The sequence below is a fragment of the Schistocerca serialis genome, chromosome 11 (assembly GCF_023864345.2).
Source record: "Schistocerca serialis cubense isolate TAMUIC-IGC-003099 chromosome 11, iqSchSeri2.2, whole genome shotgun sequence".
Lineage (NCBI taxonomy): Eukaryota > Metazoa > Arthropoda > Insecta > Orthoptera > Acrididae > Schistocerca > Schistocerca serialis.
Window position 1 is genome coordinate 62,781,558 of NC_064648.1, and position 18,534 is coordinate 62,800,091.

At 41.2% G+C, this 18,534-nt stretch overlaps 1 protein-coding gene across 1 annotated transcript in view; it reads left to right on the forward strand.

Annotated features, from left to right (window-relative positions):
• Window positions 1–18,534, forward strand: part of LOC126426924 (zinc finger protein 93-like) — a 137,997-nt gene that overhangs the window by 30,417 nt on the left and 89,046 nt on the right. The window contains exons 3-4 of the mRNA XM_050089027.1: window positions 13,112–13,204; window positions 14,244–14,336. Of these exons, the coding sequence (XP_049944984.1) occupies window positions 13,112–13,204; window positions 14,244–14,336 (186 nt within the window). The remainder of the gene's footprint in view (window positions 1–13,111; window positions 13,205–14,243; window positions 14,337–18,534) is intronic.

Below are 18,534 nucleotides of genomic sequence, written 5' to 3' on the forward strand. Positions count from 1 at the left end.
TCATTAAAGTGGAAAATTTGTCTTCAGTTTTGGGTTACTAGGACAATGACCATGGAAGTCCAGATGGCCTATATGTGAGTTGTTTCCTGTGACAGAAGAGGTATTGCTAGTGGTGCAAGCAAAACGATTATATTTGTTTTGATTTGTACAGATTTATGACAAATTCACAATTACATTCAATGTAAAGTAATTAAATTTGTAACTTACATAGTGTCCATAATTCACCACATCACTACCGTGACTGTGACACTGGAGAGAAGCTGAAAGTTGTCATGATATCTTACATGTTTCATATTTTGTACAATAATGATAGGATATTTTTCAGAATGAAGGAACCTTTATTTAAGGAAAACTTGTTGACTTCTTGGCTTCACCTGGGTATGCATTTACTCAATTTCTAACCACATCGACTTCGATTATCTTTCACTCCATTTGCTGTCCATGCCACACCCCGCACTCCCCAGGGGCCTTTTAGGATGATTTATTGGCAGAAAAGGTCAAAGTGATAGTATACCAATGTGATGTGAAACCAAATGTCCGCCCCCCCGTGTGGTGCTTAAAGTGTCTGGAATTTGGGCACATCTTTGCATTGTAGCACTAATCTCATCTGTAGAGATTGTGGATGAGTACCGTTTGCAAATTCCCCATGTGCCTCTCCTACCATCTGTATCCGCTGTGGAAAGCACCACACTCCCCGCTCGCCAGATTACACTTTCCTAGAGAGTGAAGAAGATAAAACAGTAAGAGATGCGGGACTAACCTACTGACAAAGAGGCCAAAAGGAAGTGCAAGCAGTTGCCTCCAGCATGTACAACAATGTCATATGCTACAGCTAGAAAGACATTTCCCCTGCCTGTTACTCTTTCTGTAGTGGGCCTTCAGGGCTGCTCAACCATCCCTGCCCTCCTAATGGTTTGGGGGCTCCCCTTTTGCTGCTTTCTCCACACCTGCTTTGATATTGATAGCTTCCCATCCACCAGGGACATTTGTCCCCACCTCCCAGCCTGAGACAAATAAGCTGCTTCTGGCTTCTCTTGCCAGGAAGGGGTCATCATGGACACTTCCTTCTCTGGGTTGCACTGATCACAACTGGACACCAGCAAGTGGCTGAGGGAGCCACAGGCTGTTGGTCTCACTGCTTCACAATCATCATCTTTACCTGAAATTGTTTCAGAGAAGCCCTTTGGAACATCAAAATCCTCTAAGGAGAGGAAAGACAAGAAAGGTGCTTCATGGAGGAGGACCATCTTCCAGTGGGCCCCCACACCAGCAGATCCCACCCAACCTGTCCAACTCCTGAGTTCAAGTCAGAGAATCCAGCAACCCCTGAGGCCCCAGTTAGCACCACACAATGGAACCTGGAACAGAGTTTGCACATATGTTCTGGATACACGATATAGCAAACTTTTGCCTCTTGATACACCTTTGGAGGCTGTGACTGTGCGGTAAGTCCATTTCAGGCTAGTACTATCTGCAGTGTTTACCTCCCTCCTGATGATAAAGCATCTCGTGACATCGTTTGCGTTTGATGCTCAGCTCCCCCCCCCCTTTCCCCATCTTTCCTAATCTTGGGCAATTTCAATACCCATAACCCTTTGTGGGTTTTAACCATGATCACTGGGTGTCGTAAGGACCTTGGAAACTTACTGGCACAACTTTAACTTTGTCTCTTAAATACTGATACCCCACACACTTCATCATGGCACACCGAGTTTTCTCGGTAATTAACCTTTTCATTTGCAGCCCTTGGCTTCTTCCATCCATTCACTGGGGAGTTCATGATGATTTGTGTGGTAGTGACCATTCCACAATCTTCCTGTCCCTCCCTCAGCATCACTATCCTGGATGTGTGCCCAAATGGGTGTGCAACATTGATGACTGGAGTGCTTTTGCCTTTCTTCTTGCCACCTGATGAAATGATGTAAACAAGAACGCTGGGAGCAGCATTTTCAACCATTGGACCACATACCTCTCCTTCACAGGTTTGACCTAAGATGAGACATCTCTACACATACCAGACACTAGTAGGTATATCTCCTATTACCTTGAAATTTCAGTCTCCTTTGACCCAGACACCATTGCTGAACATTTTGCTCTGCGTATGCTAGAGTCTCTGCATCTGAGAATTATCAACACATCTTTCATGTTCTCAAGCAATGGGTGGAGCAAAAGCCATCATCATTTTCTGCATACCATCTGGAGCTGTATAAAGCTCCATTCACTGAGTGGGAATTTATCAGTGTCCTAGCCCTGTGCCCTGATACAGCCCCAGGGCCAGGCCACATCCACAACCAAATGATCTAGCACCTTTCAGTGGATTGTCAGCATCATATCCTTGCCCTCTGTAACTGGATCTGGACCGAGGGCCAGTTCCCATCCCAACAATTAGAAAGCATCATTGTCACAGTGCTGAAACTGAGTAAGCACCCTCAAGAGATGGGCAGTTATCGCCCAGTAAGTGTCACCAATGTTCTCAGTAAAGTACTTGAATGCACAGTGAGATAGTGGCTGTGTGGCTCCTTGAGTCTCGGGGTCTTCTGGCTGGAGCTCAGTGTGGTTTTCACCAAAGCTGTTTCACTACTGATAATCTGGTTTGCCTGCAGTCTGCCAGACAATCAGCTTTTGCCCAATGTCAATGCATTATAGCCGTCTTCTTCAACCGGCAAAAACTGTATGACACCAGGTGACACCATATCCTTGCTACCTTAGTCGAGTGGGGTATGTGGGATCCACTCCAAATTTTTATCTACAATTTCTTGTCACAGTGTATGTTCTGGTTTCTAGTTGCTGAGTCCCACAACACTCCACATATCCAAGAGAATGGAGTCCAGCAGGGCTCTGTACTGAGTGTCCTTGTCTTTCTAAAAGCCATCAGTGGCCACCTGCAGCTGTGAGGTCACCAGTATCACCCTCCTTGTATGCTGACTACTTCTGCCTCTTACTATTGCTCCCCTAGTGTGGGTGTCACTGAATGTAGACTGCAAGGTCATGGGCACTCACCCATGGCTTTTGGTTTTAGCTGCCAGGACTCAAGTCATGTTTTTCTGTCAACATCGTATGGTTTATCCACAACCAGAACTTTATGATGATAATGAAATACTCAATGTGGCAGGAACTTGCTGCCTTTTAGGACTGGTCTTTCATTCTTAGTTGACGTGAATTCCCAATCTTCGGCAGTGCTTGCTGCCTCTCTCCTTGCTCTATTTGAATGACAGCCTCCCAGAGGTTGCTTAAAATTAGGAGTCTTTGTCGTTTGTCATTTACTGCGAAAAGGTTGGGTTGAAGTTATAACTGGGACAAAGGGAGAAACTGGACTTGCCTGAGCAAGGCAGGGTTAAATAACTGGTATGTGCTAGTAGAACTAGCTATGTTTCTTCTTGGTCTTCCCTCTTGGCACCAACATCTATGATGCATTGCCAATCCCGGGGTGTGAAGATCAGATAAGAATCAGGGCTAGGTCTTTTTTTGGAGATGATGATGTGCAGGCTTGTGGCTACCCAACCAGAGTCATATGGTTGGTAGGGAAGAGGGGTTTGGGAACATCGGGAGGGGTAAAAGGGTTTGGTTGGTAGAGGTACATATATGTACCATCTCCCAGCGACTCCACTAGCATGTCCATCACCAGTTTTGCGGTTTGCAGGTTGTCTGCCAGCAGCAGGTGGTCGTGTTTGCAGTGTTTAACAGCCTCTTCTCAGACCATAGTAGTGATAAGTAGTGACTTGTGCTGCCTTGTCGTCATCCGCTTCTTCTGGCTGCTGTACCACCTCTCCAGCAATCTGCATTTCCATGTTGGCCAGAGAAGCGGTTGTCTGGGTTTCCACATCTACCCCCTTCCTGCTGGGGTTCGGCATCTCTTCTTTGCGAGTCACAAGGATCAAGGCTTCCATCAGTTGCCACACCTGATGGTGCGCCTCTTCCAGTTCTGCTCTCAGGGACGCCCTCTCCTCTGCCATGGCTGATTTGAGCACGGCAGCAGCTTTGTCCATGGCTTTCTGTAATGATTCGTGGAAACTATCGTAGTCATCTTAAAATTGTGGTGTGGCCTGCTGCTCTTCTTGGATAGGGGGTGGGGTGACCACCTTGTCTTGTTGGGCAAGTGCTTCAGGTTTAGTGGCCTCAGTCCTCTTATTCTGCTTCTGCGTACTCCAATTCTTGATATAGCTGCAGCAACGATGATACACAGCATGTGCACACCCGCAGTTGATGCACTCCGGAGCAGCATCTCGCAATTTATTGCAGTTGCGTGTATCATGTGCCTTTTCACACTTCATTCATGCGACCTTGTTCCCTCAGGGCTTTGCTAGATGGCCAAGCTGTTGGTACTTGTAGCTCTGCTGCATCTTCTTCTTCTCCTCGCTCATCTTTCCGCATCACACTTCATCGGCCAGGTTCTCTAGTAGAATGGCAAGGAGGAGGGAAGTTGACTTCATTCGCCTCCCTTGCCACGTCCAGCCATGTCTGTAACATACACCAACGGCAACAGTGACAGCAATGAAGTGAACTGCAGCAAGTCCAGCAGTGGAGTCGAGTGCTTGCTGCACCTCAATACACTTTGTCACCTGAGTAACACCAGCAGGGGTGCAGAGTGCACTACCCTTCTGCAACTTTGCAAACCTATGATACAACCCTGTCTTGCTTATGGGAGTGTGACATATGGTTTGCCATCGTCCTCAGCATTGCAGATACAGGATCTGATACACCACTGTGGGGTTTGATTTGCAACAGGAGCCTTTTGAACTAGTCCTATGGACAGATTACCCATGGAGGCTGGGATCCATTCATTGTGTATCAGGTGCAAACAACTGCTTCTCAGTTATGCTACCTATGTTTGCAACTCCCCTAAGCAACTAAACATGGAAACCCATCTTCCACAATGGTGGCCCAGATCAGGGATTATGATCGCAGTCCACACCCTGTCCCTCCCCTCTGAACTCAAGTTATTTCTTCCTCCACCGCTCCTCTGGGCCCACTTATGGACACCTCTGTGGGGAACCCTTGGTCACAGCTTTGCCTTGACCCATCATGAGGTCCAAAAGACATGGTCCCTCCTGAGGCCCTCTGCCACCAATTTTTCTCCATCCTTGGTACATCCTGGAGTTCAGCAGTAGTCTATACTGTTTCCTTGATGGTTGCTGGTCACATGGGCTTTGCTTACACTGTCACGGGTCATACTGAACTGCCTTCCTTGCTGGAAGCTGCAGTGTTGGTAGCCATCTCTCATGCCCTTGAGCACATCCTTTGCTCCACTAGTGGGTCTTTCATCTGCAGCAACCTCTTGACCAGTTTGGAAGCTCTGAACCAGTATTACCATAATCATCCCATGGTCATTGATAATGAGTACTCCCAGTATGCCCTTGAGCAAGTGGATGCTCAGTGATGATTGTTTGGACTCTGAGTCATGTTGGGATCCCTGGGAATGAACTAGCTGATAGCTTAGCCAAACTGGCTACCAGTAAACTGGCTCTGGTAATCAGTATTCTGGAAACAAACCTCTGATCGGTATTACACCATCAGGTTTTAGGAACCTGAAATATGGAATGGAACCAAACCACACCTTCACTGATGTCTTTGGTGTGACGTCACCAATTCTGGACTGCTGTTGAAGTTGCTTGTCAATATTTTATAAAGTTTTAGTCTTCAGTTACTTATTTTATAGTTTATTTGTGTTAATATTTGCTGTAAAAGTAACTTATTAGTGGATTTTCATTGATCTCAGTCTTTCTTCCTGTGTTGTTGACTTGAGTGGTCTATTATTCGTGACTGTGCTTACGTCGTTCATCCAAGACTCGTGCCTCAGTAGTGTATTTACATTTTGCGGCATGCAGTTACAGCTGTAGCGGGTATAAAGCTAAGTACTGGCAAAATTATTTGTGCTCTGTTATACAGTTATTAAATTTAATAGTTTTCATTGGTCTTCGATGCTGTTTGTGGGGAAATAACAATTTAATAAACTTTTGGAAATGCTCGCTTGCTTTGTTTTTTAGATTTTTCTGTGCATTGAAGTTGTTTAGTAAATCTTGTGCTTTAGTTTTCAGCAGTTGTTTCTAGTGAAATATTTTAATAAAATTTTCAAAATATCTTAGTAAAATTTTCATTCAGTGTTTTAACTTTGTTGAGTGTTAGAGAGGCTGCTTAAATTTTTGGTTTTAGCCAATAATTTTGTGAAGTTTTGTTGATATTGGATATAGCTATGGTGTAGTAGTATTAATACAAGTAGTTGTTTTCTTAGTAGAAAGAGAATTTTGAGACCGCTATCATTAGTTCTGTAAATAGTTCTACTGGTGTTATCTGGACATAGTTGATGTCAGATGTATAGTTTTTTTTTTCCCCTCCAGTAACTAAAATTTTACCATGAGTGAGAAGTATGGGCTCTGTTGTAGGTTTGTGAGTAGTAGTAGATTATGGTGTGGGATTTGTTCAAAGTATTTTCATTTGGGGTGGGGGGGGGGAGAGGAGGAATGCAGTGGGGAAGCCATGGGCATTCTAGTGAGATCCTCTCTTGGGAATGCAGAATCTGTAGTAGAAATAAGTTGATAGAGGAGCAAGAGCATAAGATCTGTGCCCTTCAGATGCAGTTACAATGTGCTAAGGAGGATGGTTAAGGGTGGTGGGGAATGGGAACTGGCAGTTGGCAAGAAGGCAGCTAGGAGGAGAAGGTATTCCGACAGTTATACTTTGCATATTTGCAATAGATTTGACCAACGTTAGAGTTGAGTGAAAAGGAGCCTCTTGTAGCCGTAGATGTAGGGAACATGCAGCAGTCCTCAGCAGTTAGGAGGCCTAGGTTAGTTGCAAAGTCAAACAGAGAGAAGGTTCTGCTGCTAGGTAGTTTGCATGGTAGAGGTATGGGCCAGCAGTTACGAGAAGTGTTGGGGAGTGAATACCAGGTCACCAGCATTGTGAAATGTAGTGCAGTGTTGGCTCAGGTGAGTGACATTATAGGGGAGTTACGTAGGAATTTTACAAAGAAGGATCAGGTAGTGATGTGGGTGGAGCAGGAAATAGTCTTGTTAGGGGTGGGGAGTATGATGTAGGTGGTGACCTGGTAAAGATAGCTACTCAAACTGGTGGCACTAATGTGCATTTCGTGCTACTGTTTCAGCTTCATGATTGTCCTCATCTTAATGCGGCTATTAGGCATGTTAACATGGGGCTGGAGAGGGCACTGATGGCAGAGGGCATGGGTCACATTTCAGTGGTGCCAGTTCAGTCTGTCAGCAGATCAGGTTTCACTAGGCATGGCCTGCACCTCAGTAGGTATGGGAAGGGGTCGCTGGCAAAGCTTATAGGTGACAGTGTAGTGGGTAGTGGTGGAATAACTCATGGAAAAAAATCGTGTAGTAGTTGGTGTTACAGGTGCATCTTTTTTACATTGAAATCAACTGAGAGGTATACCTGCGTAAAGGAAGTTCCTCTAAGGGCTCACCTTCAGAGTATATCATGTTTCCAAATAGACAAGGAATTAGCATATTTCATCAAAATATAAGAGGTAATAGAGAGAAAGTTAGTGAACTGCTTATAGATGTTGACTCTGAAATTATTGGTATGCTCGAGGACCACTTAAACTATTTGACAATTTAGAGGCTTCCTTTACCATGATACAGATTAGCTGGCAGCTTTTCAAGGAGTTCCTTGCAGTGTGGGGGAGTGGCTGTGTATGTAAAAAAAAGCAGTATCCTGTTTGAGTCCATAGACCTATCATGGTACTGCACTGAACAGATATTTGAATGTTGTGCAGGGGCAGTTCAGTTTAATGAAACTAAACTTCTAATTGTTGTTGTTTATTGGTCCCATTAACTCAGACTTCAGAGCATTTCTGCTCAAGCTAGAGAGGGCTCTTGATTGTAGGAAGTACCAGAAATCAGTTATATGTGGTGACTTCAATATAAATTTTGTGTATGATGGTGCAAGAAAAAGGATGTCAGTAGATCCCCGAAATTCATATGATCTGATGCAGACTGTTTTTCCAGCTATGGTGCAGGGGAACAGTAGCACGGCCATAGACCATATTTTATTCATTCTTCATTACTAGATGGGCATTTTGTTAGTAAAAGTGTGAATGGCCTTTCAGACCATGCTGCACAAATTTTAACACTGAAAGGCTTTTGTACTCAAACAAATGTCACATGGATTAACTTTCCTAAATAGTTTGTAATTATAAACGCAGTAGTGAGTTTTCTAAACCTTGTCAAGGAACAAGAGTGGCAGGATGTTTATAGTTCTGACAACGTAGATGATAAATATAATGCTTTCCTTAACACATTTCTCATGCTCTTTGAGAACTGATTTCCATTAGAATGTTCTAAATGGGGTACTAGCAGTAATAGGCAGTCCAGGTGGCTGACTAGTGGGGTAAGGATATCATGTAGAAAAAGCGGGAATTATATCAAAATATTAGAAGTAGTCACTATCAAGCTGCAGTAGCCCATTACAAAGAGTATTGTAGGTGCTTGAAAATGTTATTAGGAAGGCAAAGAGTATGTGATATGGAAATAGAATGGCTAATTCACAGGATAAAATTAAAACCATATGCTCAGTTGTGAATGTAGCGTCTGGTCAGCAGCACAAGGTCAATGATGTAAAGTCAGTTTGCAGTAAAAATATTTCTGTTACTGATAAATCAGATATATTTGCAGTATTTAACAATCCTATTCTGAGCATTGCTGATGAATTAAATAAAAATTTAGCTTCTACAGGGAATCACATAACTCTCTAGGCAAATGCCTTTCCGCAACTGATGTCTGAAATACTCCTCTGTGATATAGACAAGGGGGAGATTGAGTCAATAATTAAATAATTGAGGACTAAGGGCTCTCATGGCTATGATGGAGTGCCTAGCAGAATATACTGTGCTGCACATGTTATTCCTGTATTTAGCCACATTTGTAATTTTTCCTTTAGGAATGGTCAGTTTTCTGAACGATTAAAGTAGTCAGTAGTAAAGCCACTTTATAAAACGGGATAATGTAGACAATTTTAGACCTATTTCTGTGTCATCAGTGTTTGCTAAAGTTATTGAAAACACTCTGTATGTAAGGATAATTGATCATTTTATATCACATGATTAGTTATCAAATGTACAGTTTGGCTTTACAAGCTGCTTAACAACTGAAAATACTATATTTTATTTTCTCTCTGATGTCCTGGATGGCTTAAACAAAAGGTTTCAAATGCTAGGCACATTTTTTTTATTTAACTAAGGCATTTTATGGTGTTGATTACTAAATATTGCTCCAGAAGTTGGATCTTTATGGAATATAGGGAGTAGCTCACAATTGGTTCACCTCATACTTTAGGAACAGGCAGCGAAAGGTCATTATTCACAATGTTGATAACAGCTGTGATGTAGGATCTGAGTGGGGTATGGTCAAGGGGGGGGGGGTGCTCCAGGGATCAGTGTTGGGGTCACACCTGTTCCTTATTTATGTAAATGATATGCCCTCTAGTATTATGGATAACTCTAAAATATTTCTGTTTGCTGATGACACTAGCATGGTAATAAAGGACGTTGCATGCAACATTGGCTCGGTTTCACATAGTGCAGTTCATGGCTTCTAGAAAATAAACTAATGCTAAATCACAGTAAGACTCAGTTTTTACAGTTTCTAACACACAATTCAACAAAACCTGATGTTTTAATTTCTCAGAAAGGGCATATGATTCGTGAATCTGAACAGTTCAAATTTCTAGGTGTTCAGATAGATAGTAAACTGTCGTGAATAGCCCACGTTCAGGATATTGTTCAAAGACTTAATGCTACCATTTTTACTATCACAATGGTATCTGGAGGTGAGTGATCGTTCTACATGAAAAGTAGTCTACTTTGCTTATTTTCATTAGCTTATACTGTATGGTGTTATATTCTGGGGTAACTCTTCCCATTCTAAAAGGATATTTTTGACTCAAAAACGGGCGGTTCCAGCAATAAGTGGTGTAAGTCCACAAACCTCTTGTCGACCCCTGTTCACGAGTCTGGGTATTTTGACATTGGCCTCTCAGTATATACAGGGTGAGTCACCTAACGTTACCGCTGGATATATTTCGTAAACCACATCAAATACTGACGAATCGATTCCACAGACCGAACGTGAGGAGAGGGGCTAGTGTAATTGGTTAATACAAACCATAAAAAATGCACGGAAGTATGCTTTTTAACACAAACCTACGTTTTTTTAAATGGAACCTCGTTAGTTTTGTTAGCACATCTGAACATATAAACAAATACGTAATCAGTGCCGTTTGTTGCATTGTAAAATGTTAATTACATCCGGAGATATTGTAACCTAAAGTTGACACTTGAGTACCACTCCTCCTCTGTTCGATCGTGTGTATCGGAGAGCACCGAATTACGTAGGGATCCAAAGGGAACGGTGATGGACCTTAGGTACAGAAGAGACTGGAACAGCACATTACGTCCACATGCTAACACCTTTTTATTGGTCTTTTTCACTGACGCACATGTACATTACCATGAGGGGTGAGGTACACGTAAACACGTGGTTTCCGTTTTCAATTACGGAGTGGAATAGAGTGTGTCCCGACATGTCAGGCCAATAGATGTTCAATGTGGTGGCCATCATTTGCTGCACCTAATTGCAATATCTGGCGTAATGAATGTCGTACACGCCACAGTACATCTGGTGTAATGTCGCTGCAGGCTGCCACAATACGTTGTTTCATATCCTCTGGGGTTGTAGGCACATCACGGTACACATTCTCCTTTAATATACCCCACAGAAAGAAGTCCAGAGGTGTAAGATCAGGAGAACAGGCTGGCCAATTTATGCGTCCTCCACGTCCTATGAAACGCCCGTTGAACATCCTGTCAAGGGTCAGCCTAGTGTTAATTGCGGAATGTGCAGGTGCACCAACATGCTGATACCACATATGTCGACGCGTTTCCAGTGGGACATTTTCGAGCAACATTGGCAAATCATTCTGTAGGAACGCGATGTATGTTGCAGTGCTCTCCGATACACACGATCGAATGGCGGAGGAATGGTACTCAAGCGTCAACTTTAGGTTACAATATCTCTGGATGTAATTAACATTTTACAATGCAACAAACGGCACTGATTATGTATTTGTTTATATGTTCAGATGTGCTAACAAAACTAACATGGTTCCATTTTTAAAAAAAACGTAGGTTTGTGTTAAAAAACATACCTCCGTGCATTTTTGTATGGTTTGTATTAAACAATTACACTAGCCCCTTTCCTCACGTTCGGTCTGTGGAATCAGTTCGTCAGTATTTGATGTGGTTTACGAAATATATCCAGCGGTGACGTTAGGTGACTCATGCTGTATATTCCTTACTGTCATTTCTTGTTAACAATATTAGTTTATTCCCAAGAATAAGCAGCTTTCACTCAGTTAATACTCAGCAGAAATCAAAGCTGCATAGAAATCAAACCTGTATTTGAATCAGACTACCTTAACTCTTGTGCAGAAAGGTGCACAGTATAATGCTGCATCCATTTTCAATAAGCTGCCCCTCGAATTCAAAAATCTTGGCAGTAATCCACGCACTTTCAAATCGAAACTGAAGAGTTTGTTAATGGATCAAACCTTCTATTCTGTTGAGGAGTGCCTTGAAAAAGTAAGCAGTTTGTTGTTGTATTGTTGATTGTGTTTACTTAAACTTATGGAGTGACATTTTTGGTTTCATAAACATTAATTTTTATGTGTTATTACTTTTATGTTGTAATTTCATGTACTGATACTTTCCATGACCTTGGAGATTTGCTCCTCAATTTGGTCCTACGGAACTTGATGATAAATAAAATAAAATAAATCACTTTGACTTCAAACTACCAGTGAGAAAAGAGACTATGAATCTATGTAGGTTGTCCATTCAGTCCTCTCACAAGTATTCTACTGTCCTTTGCCAGCTCCACATCAGCCGTAACTGGCTGACTCACAGTCATTTCCTCCAGTGCGAGGACCCACCCCACTGTTGTCATTCCTGTTCAAGAGTGATCTACATTTTGCTGTACTTCCAAACCTAGCCATTGAGGGGTTGGCAGAAGACTCTGTTGCTTCCTCTGCCCAGACCAGGCTGCGGCTGTCTGAGCTTGGTGGTCCAGCCCGATTCTCACCCTGCCTGCTCTTTTATCCTTTTCCCCTCCTCTTGCATGGTGTGTTAGACGAATTAATCTTTTGTCTCTGTACTTCTGTTGCCCTATCTGTGTTGCTAGTCTTTCCTAGGCAGTTTCTGAGTGGAGTACATGTGGTAAGTGACAGGGACTGAAGGATGTATGTCCCCTCATTGCATTCTGCTCTCCGGTGCTTCCGGCTGCCCCCTAAATGGGGCATATTACCTGTGTTTTGTCCTCTGTCTCCCTTTTTTCTATTTGTTCCTTATATCGGTTTCATTGATCTTTCATGGACATTGGGGTTTTCTTCCTCTGGATTCTGTGTCGTAGGCTCACCCTTACCTACAGTTGTGTAGACCTGCCTGCCTGTTTGAGGAAGAAGGGACAAATGAACTAGTAGTTTGGTCCCTTCAATCAGCCAACCATCTCTGTCCCATTCTACTCTCTGTCTGTCCATCTGTTCCTGCCACCTCTCTCTCTGTCTGTTGTCCTTCCTCTCCTCTCTCATCATCCTGACCACCTCCATAGGAGGTTGCTGGTTCTACCTTCTTAGTATTTTAGTCTAGACAGTAAGTAATATATGGCTTGGTTGAAGTCAAACCAGGGGTTTAGGAGGTGATGTAAAACACATACACTTTCATAATATGTATGGTTACTGTGTATGCTGGTTGCTGCTTGGTATGTAAGAAATAATTTTGATTGGTATTTTGGGTTCAATCATTTACTGTTGTGCCTGCCTTCAACAATATACAAAGCTTCGGTTTCAAATATTTCACTTGCTGCACCACATTTTCTTGATTCCTGTTTCTAATTGATGAATATATGTGATTATTAGTGTTATGGCGTTGACAGCCTACACAAAATCTGTTCAAAATTCCGTCTTTCTCTCTCTCTCTCTCTCTCTCTCTCTCTCTCTCTCTCTCTCTCTCTCTACCCCTCCCGCCCCCTTTCCAAGAGAGAGCTATGTAGGACAAGATACAGACGCCTCGATCACCTAACTTTTCTTGCTTTTTCAGTTTCTTGAAGACCCATTAAAGAATGAAGGCCCTAGTGTTTGGGTAAAACAAGATCCCGAACTGAAACAACATGCTGATGGATCTGAGCATAATGTAAGTTTTTACACAAGCACTGCATTGTGCAAGAAATGTAGTAAGAATGTCATGACACAAATATGGGGCATTCAAGCTAAATTATCATGGATGGTGTAAAATTGTAACTTACAGTACCAGCTATTTTCAAGAATTTTTATGGTCTTGCAGTTGACTCTAATTAGATGTGTTATTTCTTGGTTATTACCAATAGTATTTTAACAGCATTTGTAACAAGCATATCTTTACGAACCATTACCCTTGTATTAATTTTTTAGTATAGTTGTATGTAATGAATACCTTAAGTACCTAATTGGTATCATCGGAGCAAAGATTACTTCCTCTTGGAAGTAATTGTTAATCTTGTTACGTGTTTCTGTCACACAGTGCTGTAACAGGAGATCTGGAACTACAATATGTGGTGGGTGTATATTTTTGAGTTACCAGTCACTAATTACTGTAACACTTACATCATTACTGAAATCCTGCATTGGCTGTATGTAATTTCTTATGATTTTCCTCCAGTACACATGACATAAATTTGCATTGTTTCTTAAAGAGCAGGCACTGAAAATACATGGTGACAGAGCAAGAAGCTCTGTAAATAACATGAAATTTGGTTAATTTTGATTAAAATGTAGGGAATGCCATATTCGTTTCATAAATGACCGAAAAGCCTCTTACTTATGGGTTTACAGCTGGAAGATTATTTGGGTCTCTCTATTATCTGAGTATAATTTTGAAATGTCGCCACACACATACATCAAGTTTGTATATGGGAGCAAGACCTCCCTATAGAGCAGGCCATAGGGCCTCTGAAATCAGAGTGGATTATGTGACAGGAATAGAAAGTTATAGTATGCCAAATAGATACTACACAATGGCTGATAGCAAAATCAGACACATTAAAACTGATTTGGATGCGTTCTGACACTCTTCCCAAGCAATAAGAATCTCTGCAAAGTTTAATGATACTCATAAGAAAGGAATATTGAGAGCTGTACCATATGTACAGAAGTTAGCAAGCAGTTATAATTCAAAGATTGTTTTCTTCTTTCAGTCTGTCAAAGATCCATTGAGAATATCTTGGTCCACTGATTTTGTCAAGGAGGATCCTGAACTAAAGTTGAAAACGAATTTAACTGAGAATATTGTAAGTATTCACATCTCTGATGTATTGCATATTGTCAAGTAATAAGTCTTTTGTTAATTGTGTAGAGTAAAGGATGCATTGCAGTGGAATTGGTACAGATTGTCAGTTTTCTGTTACTTGTTGCTGTTTGTAATTGTAGAGTATTCTTCTACTTGACTTTCATATCACCTGTTACATACTGACTGGTCTAACTAAAAGTGGAAGGGGACTGGTGGCTGATATAATCCTATTTTTTGTAGCCCTTGTTGATATCAAGTATATTGTATAATGGCTGTGTGTGATGGATATACTAAATTCACATTTATATTAAGTGCAAGTTCTAATAGTTTAAGTCATTTAAGAAATATTCCTCCTTTCAATAACGTCTGATAAATACAATTCGAAAGAACATTGGCTGTTCTTATATTTTGTTTGAATCACAGTTATTCTTGCGTTTGCCCAAAATTTTTTTTGGGATTTTGAAAAGAAAAGATAAAATTTGTGTGTTGTAGATCAGCCCTGATACCTTGTCCACAACCTGTACATATTGTGACAGCTTCTGTGGTACCTGTTGTATAAGTTATAATTTTTTCAGTTATAGAGAAACTCTGTGTACGGCTTTTAGTGAATGATTCTTCACAGATGAAGTCATGTATGACCATCATTAGAGTCCTGGCAGATCTAAAAAAGAAAGATTAATTTCTTTAAATATGCTTTGTGACCTTGCTAAGGGAAAGAGATGCTAACATTGATAAACATGATACAGGAATAAAATTAGCGAGAGACTGGGGGGCACTCAACACACAATTGCGGTAGGTTAAATACTGGCTCACTCTTGATCTAAATGTTTATAAACAAACTTCTTGTGGTTATAAAGGATTCTTCAGGCACTGAGATGTTGGCTTCTTCAGATACTGAAATGCGTGGTGATTATACAAGTATACAGGTCAAGGAACCAAACTATCATGCTAGGGACAGCTCACACAGTATATAAAGGAGTATAGCTGATTCACAGCTAACAGGCCAAGACTTAATATCACAGAGACTCATATTATGCCATTTTAAACAAATTAAAAGGCTGCATTGGTATTACAAGTAGACAGGACAGTAAGTGAAACAGTAGTTGTGTTGTTCCACAAGAAGGGTTTTTCAGGAATGAGAACGCCATGCATAGTAGTCAGGGCTGTGTAAATGAGAAGCCTGGCCAAAACAACGAACTGTAGGGTGTCCTAGGGCATAGCTGTAGCTGTCAAAGTGGCTGAATTGTAGTTGGTGACCACTTACCATGAAAATACAAAAGGCAATACTGGTCTTCATATGCAGCCCAAGAGATCACAGGTCGTACAAAATGCCTCCACAGCACCTGGGCCAGAGGTGCACAGATAGTGTCTGCTGAATGGAGCACTGCTCCCAATGCAAGTGTGCAGAACAGTTTGTTGCTGGATGCATGCCGCCTGGAAAACCATGTCATGTGGTTGGCACTGAAATCACTGACATGTACCCCACTTGTTGCTTTAAGAATATGTAACTTAGATTAAATAGTGGTAGACACCTGACCAGATCTACGAATAGAATGTGTGACAACAAGAGTGATCCTGAGTAGCAAATGCTGTTGTGCAGTGAACATCTTATCTGTGTCAGCTGGAGTGCAGTCTTTGTGGTCTCGGGAGCATAAAATGCAAGGGCTTAATGATGATTCAGAAAAATAGGGCTGATCATTTTGGTACTGGCACATGGCCAGCAAGATTCTGTATTAATTGTTGAATTGGGAATTTTATTAGGTAATTGCATGAGAAGCTAGAGTAAGCTTTGTTACTACACTCCTAGGTATCTGATTTACAATGACCACTGTGAATCTTTTCTGAAAACCTGTACAAACTGGTTCCTACATCAGAGATTTGTTTGGCAGGCTTAAATTTGATGTGCACTCATTGCTTATTATTATTTCCCTTTTTTAAATGATTCTTGTAATTGTAATTGCTGTCATACGTGACGACAGCATTAGTCAGAAAGATAATAGTAAGAGACTCATCACCTAGTGAATGAAGCCGTGAGATTAGATGTTGTGATCAAGAAGTTGAAATGATTTTTATCACTTGCTTGCTGTTAAACAGTAATTATCAGTTGTTTGAATTTCTATGAAGGTTTGGTGATCTTGCAGACCAATATATATGTGCTACTAATTGAAAGCCCATGTCTTGCATTAAGGTTCGAATGGGTAAATGTCATGATGGGCTAATGCAGCAGTGTTCGAAAAATTGAATGTGGAGGTTGGTTTGTAATGGCACATGGTTTTAGAAATTTAAGACATAATCTCAGAACTACAGTTTTTTGAAATGCTAGTTGTGGCTTTGTCATCCACTTCTTCCATGGTACAGTTAAGGAACTAGACTGCTGATGGTTGATTTTTCTCATGTAGAGACATTTGTCCAGCTATAGTGAAGATATGGAGAATTGAGACGCAGAGATGTGATTATTGAGTTGGGGAGAATCATCTTTTTGCACCATCAAGTATTGTAATGGACAGTGAATGACAGAAACGTGGGTTGGGAGCAGGTGTCCCGGGAAAGAGCACAGAAGGACTATGCAGTGACTATTTGGAGAAAATGTTGAGTATCAGATGGTTGTACATTCAGGTAAATGTGAGAGTTAAAATATTCAGCCATTTCCAGTAGAACAAAGCTAATTTCAGAATAAGGTGTTACACAATGGAGTGATATTGCAAGTACTAGTCAGGTGCATGGTAAGGTGAGAGAGAGCACAATGTTCTGCAGAGTCACTTGTATGAGTGCATATGGAATGAATACATAATGGACCATAAGTATATTTTTCATTCTTTCATTCAGCAAGTTGGGTCCCTTCATATTCTGGGTGTAGAGTTTTAGGGTATTGTTTTGCTGTTTCGATTGGTTGTAGTGTGGATGAACAGGAATATTTAGTTTCCAATAGATACCATGTATCTAAAACCAAGTTAAGTACTACCTTATTAGCCACACTTGCGCTCATGAGAATATTTTGACTTGGGGAGGCAAGTTCCACTTAACTTGAGTTTTTATGTTGAATGGGTTTCGACTTTAGCAATAAGTAGGCAGCTGATACAATTTCATTGTAAAGTTGTGTTAATACTTTGTTTTGGGGAAGCAATACAGTGCCAGGTTGCTACATCTCTTACTGGTAGGTTCAGACAACACACAAGTGTTACAGAGATGCTTCAGGAACTCAAATGGGAATCCCCGGAGGGAAGCTGATGTTCTTTCAAGGAACGCTATTGAGAGAATTTAGAGAACTGCCATTTGAAGCTGACTGCCAAACGATTCTCTTGTTTCCAACATACATTGCATATAAGGACTATGAAGATAAAATCTGAGAAATCATGGCTGATATGGAAGCACACACAGTCTTTTTCCCTCATTTTATTCGCGAGTGAAATGGGAAAGGAAATCACCAGCAGGGTTATGGGGTACCCTTTGGCACGTGTCATTAGGTGGATAGCCGAGCATTGATGTATGTGGAGATACTAGGTAAAATAAGTAGTGATATTTTTCATAGTAGTAAATGTACATGTACGTACATACAAAATATTCTAATAGCAGTTGCCATAATTAGCAGTAGGTTAGCATTAGTCACAAGCAGCTGGTTGTCAGTATACTTCACAGGGCCTAATTCCTGTGGGAGCTTCTGCCTTCAGATTTATAGCATGACTCATTCCACATCCATCCACATCTTCATTTATGGAATGCAATGTGTAAAACAAAGAATGAACAAATGAATAACGTTCACACCCCATCTCTAGCCAGAGCAGAAGTTAGTGTCGAAAGCAAATTTAATTTTATGAAGAAAATTCTGAAATTCACGATAAATGCAACCCATAAAGACAAATTAAGGTTATCATATTTCAGTGAAAGAAAGTCTACCTGTATAAGCAATTCCTCAGGGTGTTTAAAACCATCAGATTTCACAAGGCTATAACTTTGTTGTAAATAAAGGTACAGAATTGGCATCAGATTCTTACTTCTATACTTTCCTGAAAAGCCTTTATTTACAAAGGAACCATAAGATTTTCCGATTGTGTACAATTTATATGCCTGCACATACAACATTAAGGTGTTTTCACAGCTGTGTTTAGGATCACATTTGCCATTTACTGATCACAAATATCAAAATTATTTTCAACACATTTAAGCATCCAGGTGATAGAGTTGATCCATGCTTTTGCAAG